At 38.1% G+C, this 8,080-nt stretch overlaps 1 protein-coding gene across 1 annotated transcript in view; it reads left to right on the top strand.

Annotated features, from left to right (window-relative positions):
• The window catches only part of DSG4 (desmoglein 4), a 45,198-nt gene that overhangs the window by 8,545 nt on the left and 28,573 nt on the right, over positions 1–8,080 (top strand). Inside the window, exons 2-3 of the mRNA XM_008073391.1 lie at positions 4,967–5,002; positions 6,840–6,971. Of these exons, the coding sequence (XP_008071582.1) occupies positions 4,967–5,002; positions 6,840–6,971 (168 nt within the window). The remainder of the gene's footprint in view (positions 1–4,966; positions 5,003–6,839; positions 6,972–8,080) is intronic.

Genomic DNA, 8,080 nt, shown 5'->3' with positions numbered 1-8,080 from the left:
TTTACTCTTTTTTTTTTTTTGAGTTGGAGTCTCACTCTGTTGCCCAGGCTGGAGTGCAGTGGCACGCTCACGACCACCGCAGCCTCGACCTGCTGGGCTCAGATGATCCTTCCACCTTAGCCTTCCAAGTAGCTGGAACTATAGGCATGTGCTACCATGCCCGGCTGTTTTGTTGTTGTTGTTGTTGTTTTATTGTAGAGTCAAGGTCTCTCCATGTTGCCCAGACTGGTCTCAAACTCGTGGGCTCAGGCAATCCTCTCGCCTCAGCCTCCCAAAATGCTGGGATTACAGGCTCGAGTCACTGTACCCAGCCTACATTTTATATTTAATTATATTGCATCAAAATGTTCATATTTGTACGTTGTTTGCTCTATTTATTGTTAATTATAATTGTAAAGTTAATCTAATGAAAAAAATTAACACTTGGAGCTTTACAATGATAGAAAGTTTAATCAAGTAAAATTTCTATACACAGGTATACTTTATCATAGAGAAATATGACAGACTGTTCAATAAAAACCTTAAAACCTAAAGTTTAAAAAGGTATTCCAGTAGGATGTACCTGTGGATAGGATGGTTCACCAGTGAAAACAGGATATAGGAGTTCAAGGAGAAATAAGAGTAAAATAAATTCAAACTATTAAAGAATTTATTCATCAGTTTTTTCTAATTGATGGCACTGAGCATCAAATGACATGGCGTTTAGATTCTACTGGCTACATTTTAAAGGAATGTAACTATTTTATTTTAAAACATCAACATTTATAATATTCTGAAGTTTCATCCTTGGCAATTTTTCAAACTTTTGATGAAAAATTTAACTGCCACTACAGAAAGATTTAAGGAAGTATGGCGGTTTTTTTAAGGGTTGCATGAGCAAAAGCTTTTGAAGACCTCTCCAATATAATATTAGGGGTAGTCAAAACAATTAAAGGTTCAAGCGTATGTGATATAAATTATACCCAGAGCCATGGGCCACAATTACATAATACCAAAGCTCAAGCAAAATCAGAAACATTTGGTAAAATAATATCAGGCGGTTCAAAAGAAACTTTAGATATTGAGTAAATAAAATAATCAGTAAAATGGTGATTTGCATCCATTCTCAGTCTCTATTTTAACCCTGAATCGATCCAATATTAACCTTGCAGGCTTGTTGTAAGCAGGCAGAAAACAGGGTAAGAACATATTTCATTAAAGAGTGAAAATTTCCTACCACATCTCTGACTTATAAACAGAAGCCCAGCTGGGACTCATTCTCACTGTTTTCAAGTTAAATTTAGGTTATTGGACTGATTATAAGTCTGAGATGCAGCAGCTCAGCTTATCCTCGTTGTGGCAGGTGGAATAAGTAACATAATAATGTCAGGTCTGAGACAACACAGCAATGAAAGGAACAAGTAGAAGAGAAAATCAAGGAGAGAAAAGAGGAGGAGAAGTGTGAAGGGGAGGCAGGAAAGAGAGACAAGTGTGTAGTAAAGATGAGGGGAGGAGACAGAGATTCTCATTGGTAATGGGCTCACAGGCCCAGCTCACCAACTTGGCATTCACCAAGGCGGAACTTCCAATCAACCTCTCACTAAAGGACGGTGCCTGAAAATCACTTGCAGAGCTTAGTCAGCAACACTAAAGTGCACAATGCTCCTAATTAGTTAGGGTATGCATTAGTTATCCTAATGCCCCAATGATCTGAATGGGAAGAGAACTATTACAGTGATACATAAAGCAACACCAAAATGTATGTCTCGCTATATAAATTGACATGAAACATATCATGATAATCGTTGAATGCAAAAACATATTACCAAAATTACATGCATGGTTTATTTTTGTTTTTTAAAAAATACAATTTATATTTGTGTTTGTAAAGAAAAAATCTGAAAAAAAAACTTGCCAATCTCCAGGTGGTAAGATTCTGTGTGATATTTTGCTTTTTCTTATACCTTCCAGATTCATCTGTTTTTCTCACAAGAAAAAAAAAATCTAACCCCCCCAAAAGCAGTATTTATTATAAAATAGCACATTCTATGCAACTGAGTAAGACTGTCTTCTATGAAATATTGATTTTCTTTTTTGGGTCTTGATATTTCATTGATGTTTAATAAAATTACATGTAAGAGAGAATGTGGTTTAAGAGAGGACACTCTTCCCACTGCTAAATTTCTTCTCTGTTGTTCCCCCTTCTGGACTCATCTGTCGTTTCAAATCTCTGCCATACCTCCACTCCCTCTTATACCCCCCTCATACCTGCAGAATCTGCTCTGCACCCCTCCACCAGTCCCAGTCTCTCTCTTGCCTCTCAGTTCATTGCAGTACCCCAGTTGTACTCTGCCCCCAGACTTGCTAAAGCTCACAATAATATCTTAATACTTCTCTAAGTCTCCCCTCTGCCTGATGACAGTTCCCAACTCTGGGGATGCTCCTCCTCCTCCCAACTTCCAGGCTCTACTAGAGAAGTCACAAAACAGGCAAGCTGCACATCCTTGTCTTGCTTCCTCATCTCAGCTGGTCCACAAAAGCTTCATCAACAGTGGAATAATAGTTTACTTCCTCTGTTTCTAATTTTCTGAGCTGAAGTGTTTCCTAATGCAACAATGCCAGATAAGCCTAACTCTCTGGTCTGATTCAGGGTATTTGGCAGGCTTCCTGTCGCCTTCTGTACCACAGACCCTTAGAGACCTTTGCCAGTCTCCTCTAGCAGCTCGCCATTCCTGCTCACTCTGACTCCAAAAGCTATGGAATAAGTATGTGCATAATTTCCCTTCATTTAACCTCAACATGGTTCTCTCTCTTCATGGTATTCTTTTGGTCTTCTATTCCAAAGGAAGAGTTATTCTTTCTCATTATCAGGTCTAACACTTTTACCTGAACTTTTGATTCAGTCATTTTGATTCTCTTAATCACAACTATAACTACCACTTGACTTCTTCCTCCTTTTTTTCCCTCCCTTCCTCATTTCTTCTCCCTCTATCACTCCTTCTCCACAAACCCCTTTTCCTCTCACTGTAGATTGTACATTGGATCATGGTTTCTCAACCTAAAAAAAACGCCTTTATCAAATTAGCCACTTAAACTGCATCGTGCATGCTTCTCACATGTCTTTTATCTTCTAACTTGTTGAAAATTGAATCTACAATTGCTATTCCCACTACCTCAGTAACTCATTCCTTGACTCCTACAATTTGACTTATGCCATTTGCAAAAGTTAGCAATGACTGTCTGCTTTCAGATACCATGGTCTTCTCATTTGCTATTCTCCATGACCTTGCGACGAAACATAAACCATCAAAAATCCTCTTTGTTTAACTTTTGATCACTCCATTCCACTCATTCTGCCTCCTTTCTGGATACTTTTTCTCCACCTCCCTATCAATTCTCTTTTCTAGACTCTGTTTTCTTACCTAGCCTCTGCCACACTGCTCCTTCTCATACTAACAAAATGCACTCTGCACCCACAACCCTGGTCCTTCAGCCTCTATTCTGAGTTCATCAGAGCCCTCTGCTTTGAGACTTCTTCCTTCTATCTCCTGAAAAAATGTAAGCATTTCCCACAGCATTCTATTCTCTGCTACTTCATTTCTTTTCTTAAACAATTTCATGTAGTATCCTCACTTTCTTCAACTTCCAATAACACTAATGCTCGAAAAAATTTTCTGATTTATATGTACCTCAAATATTAGATGCACATTGAAAAGAAATAAAACAAACTTGAGTCATTATTTCCCTGCAGTGATGCTCTCCTGATGAATTTTCTGTTTATATTAATAGTACTTCAATTCTCCCAAAAGCCAAGTTTAGGTCACCAGAATCGTCTGACTCTCTCCCTTCTCATACCATGGTCTGTAAGCTCAGCTCTATCTGTTCCCAGGAGACTGTGGATTTGCAAGACTTCCGTGGGATGAAGCTGTTTTGATAAGAGGAATTGATGGGGACGAGCCTTTCATCCAGAGTAAAACAAGAACCCAGGCACAAAGACTCTAAGACAGAGAGCATTACAGAAATGGTGAAAAGCTATTATTAGCTGGAAGGGTAGAGGAAATAGTGAGAACAGGTTTGGGATGTCAGTTTAGGAGCGGATCCTGAAGCATTAATAAATCGGGCTAAGGAGTTTGAACTTTATCAGGTAGAGTTTGGGAATAACAAAACCATTATCTTTAGAGCATGTTATTGACATGAAGGGAGGATTACAATGGAAAGTACTTGAAGTTGAGATACCCAGGAATTAGAAAGTGAATTTTGGAGCTGAAGTGACCATCTCCACCATCTCCCTGTTTCCAGTGTCACTTCAGCTCCAAAATTCACTTTCTGTCTTACCTAAGCAATTGCGAATTCCTGGGTATCTCGACTTCAAGTACTTTCCATTGTAATCCTCCCTTCATGTCAATAACATGCTCTAAAGATAATGGTTTTGTTATTCCCAAGCTTTACCTGTCAAAGTTCAAAATCCTTAGCCCGATTTATTAAATGCTTCAGGATCCACTCCTAAACTGACATCCCAAACCTGTTCTCACTATTTCCTCTACCCTTCCAGCTAATAATAGCTTTTCACCATTTCTGTAATGCCCTCTGTCTTAGAGTCTTTGCGCCTGGGTTCTTGTTTTACTCTAGATGAAAGGCTCGTCCCCATCAATTCCTCTTATCAAAATAGCTTCATCCTACAGAACTCTTGCAAATTCACACTCTCCTGGGAAGCCTTCTTGCAATGCACTCAGATAACTTGAACTGTCTGCTCTAACCTCCGTGGTAAGTGGTATCCTAACGTGTAGAATTGTGTGTTCATCTTCTAGAAAAAAACTAAAAGAATTATAAGGGTAAAAAGTCTGTGTTATTTATTTGTATTAGTATAATTATTCCATATTATCAATAAAATGTACATTAATAAGTGAATAACAGAATATTCTCATTGTTTTATGGCTCTACTTTTATATTATATAAATTTATACTAATTGTGTGCCTTTTATAACAGGTGGTGCTGGAAGTAAACAGTGAATTTATTGTTGAGGTAATGTATAATAACTGTTTTCTCAATTTATAATATAAGGAAAACGATTTTGTAATATTTCAATAATCAGAATATTTGAAATCGTAATCATCCAGATAAAAGTCAAGAGAAAGAACTTCTGCTGAACTAAAATAGTAAATGGTAAACCCATACTCCCAAACTTTTTGCTTTTAGGTCATAGTTTGCAACAGCTCAGTGTCTTTAGTAACTCCTATTTATCAAACTATAGTAGCAGCACATGTATATATATGTATGTGTATATACATGTGTATATACATATATATATCTTTCCCAACCTATAGCTAAGCAAAAGGAACAAACTAACACTTTAGAATGGGGAGAGGATTTGTAAACACATCAGAAAAAAAGACAACTGATGGTCTACCAATGAGAAAAAGGCACCAAAATTTAAAAATATGTAATCACAACTACATAGAAAACAGAGAATCTGGAGACTTAGAAAATAAAACTACTGTCCTGTAGCTTTATTTTATTGTAGCAGTTAAATTTTAATTAAGATCACCTCAATTCACTGGAAAAAAATAAAATTACTGTTCTAACCTCTGTTGGCAATATAGGGAAAAAGCGGTACATTTCAGGAAGTTGAATCAAAATGTGGAAAAAATAGAAATGCACTGGTTCTTGAAAGGGTAAGCTCTATTCCTTGAAGCATCTCCTTCCCCTGAAGTGGTTATTAAATGAAGCTTAGCGCCAGTCTCGGTGGCTCAGCCTGTAATCCCAGCGCTTTGGGAGGCTGAGGTGAGTAGATTGCCTGAGCCCGCAGGTTCGAGACGCCCCTGGGCAAGCAAGACCTCATCTCCACAATAAATCAAAAATCAGCATGGCGTTTTAGCGCGTGCCTGCAGTTCCAGTTACTCGGAGGCTGAGACGGAAGGATCGCTGAAGCCCAGCAGGTCGAGGCTGCGGTGGCCGGGAGCGGCCACTGCACTCCAGTCTGGGTGACAGAGTGAGACTCCAACTCAAAAATAAAATAAAAAATAAAAACCAAATAAATGAAGCATAGTTAAAGTAAACATATAATCACCTATGTTTCAATAGGCACATTAGGACTTACAAAAATAAATATTCATGTGTATATGTTTACAAATGTCTACAAATATGCTTGTACATGTAGTGCTATTTCTAAACTCTTTAATAGTATGAAATTCTTAAGCACTCATCAACAGTGGCAACGTAAGTCTACCAAAGGAAAACTGTACAGCAAGCAGAAATACAAATGTGCTACTCTGAGAAGCCATACAAACTTCTATGGAATTAGTGCAGGACCCATCAATTCAGTTAAAACTATTTTTCCTAATTCTGTAATAATATGTATGGATGCTTAGCCACATTGGTGCTCTTCTCAACAGAAAAGAAGAATCACTTCCCTGTGTGAGGTGAGCATTACTCATCGATACAACTTTCACTGTGTATGGGGTGTGGTTACATGGACAGTGGTGATTTTTAAACTCTTATAGACTGTCAGGCCTGGTCGAAGCTCAATGAAGGGTGAGGCCAGGCCCCCACCTGGTGAGGATAGATTTAAAAAAGAAAAACTGCACCATTAATAGAGTATAGCACATTACACACTCCACAGAGCTAATTAAATTTGTTTCACTAGCATCAAACAGTTGGAAGTGAGAGTGATTCCAAAAGCTGTAGCAGGTGGGAGTGACCAGGCCTTATCCATCCAGAGTCATGAAGTGGTGACAACTTTCTCTGTCCTTCAAATTCAATAGGCTTGTTTCTTCTGGATGTACTTTAACATGTTAAATAAATATCCTTACTAAGTAAAATTGTTCTAACACTGTAAGAAACGTGAACATTTTTGCTTAAGGTGAAGGAATTAGACATTGAAAATGGCACTACAAAATGGCAAACTGTCAGGAGACAAAAGCGAGAGTGGATCAAATTTGCCGCAGCCTGTCGAGAAGGAGAGGACAACTCGAAGAGGAATCCTATTGCCAAAGTAAGTGACGAAACAAGCTGATAAAAAAACGCTTTTGCAGGGGAGGAAAACTCTCAGATATCGCCAGGATTTGGAGGTAGCATATGGTCATTTACTCACATTGTTAAGTCACTGATTTGAATTTCATGTCCTTGGGGGTTAACACAGAGCAGGCAAGTCATTCTAGAAGACTCAGAGCTCCAGCACAATTGTGTTTCCTCCATACATTTGTGTTCTGCTCATATTACTAGTACGGCATAGGAAAATCATCATAGATTTGTTCACAAGCTTTGACACAGGTGAGAGTTCTTAGATGAATAAATACTGAGTCAGACTCTGAGGCAATAATAGACAGAGGGATAACCTCAACAGGAATATGTGCATTCTGGAATTTTCTCCACAAACTACCTACAATGAAGTCTTATTTCTTCAATCTGATAATGCTGACTATCTTTCTGTATATGTTACAGGAAATATATTCCATAGGAAATTTGATAGTCTGAAGACTAACCCTCCAGAATATCAAAAATATTTCTCCACTCAATTCATTTACTCCAAGAAAATAAAACAATGTGAAAAGTTCCCACAAGATTTCTACACTCAGAAACTAGGAGAGTCCTAAAAGACCTTTACAATTAATAGCTAATATTAAGGAAGAAGAGTTAAAGGAACAATGTGGGAAAACATTGATCTATAAAGAATGGGATTCCCATTAACAGCTTTACCTCCTCTTTCCAGTCTTCTTGGCCTTGGGCCACTGTTGAAATCAATAGAAGAGTTATCTGCCAGAATTCCCTTCCTTTCAGCTTTACATGAAAATATAGTTAGTATCAGCAATGATGTTGCAAGTATAACCTCACCTCAAGAAAAGAGATTTCTTTTCTTTCAAGGAGTTTTCACACTGGAGGGAAACTTTTAAATTATTATTTCCATTCCACTCAGAGTGATAGCTTTGTTACCCAGTTATATTGCATATTCTTTTCTTTTTGTTTGCATTTTAGGAAGTTCCTGGGTTTTCTATTTTAAAAAGATCCTTAGAGCTGGACTCGGTGGCTCAGCCTGTAATCCCAGCACTTTGGGAGGCTGAGGGGAGTGGATTGCCTGAGCCCGCGGGTTCGAGACCCACCTGG

The sequence above is a fragment of the Carlito syrichta genome, unplaced genomic scaffold, assembly GCF_000164805.1.
Source record: "Carlito syrichta isolate Samal-C Ts95f unplaced genomic scaffold, Tarsius_syrichta-2.0.1 Scaffold315831, whole genome shotgun sequence".
NCBI classification, from domain to species: Eukaryota; Metazoa; Chordata; class Mammalia; order Primates; family Tarsiidae; genus Carlito; species Carlito syrichta.
Note: the sequence above shows the minus strand (reverse complement) of the source record. Positions and strands in the feature narration are given on the sequence as shown.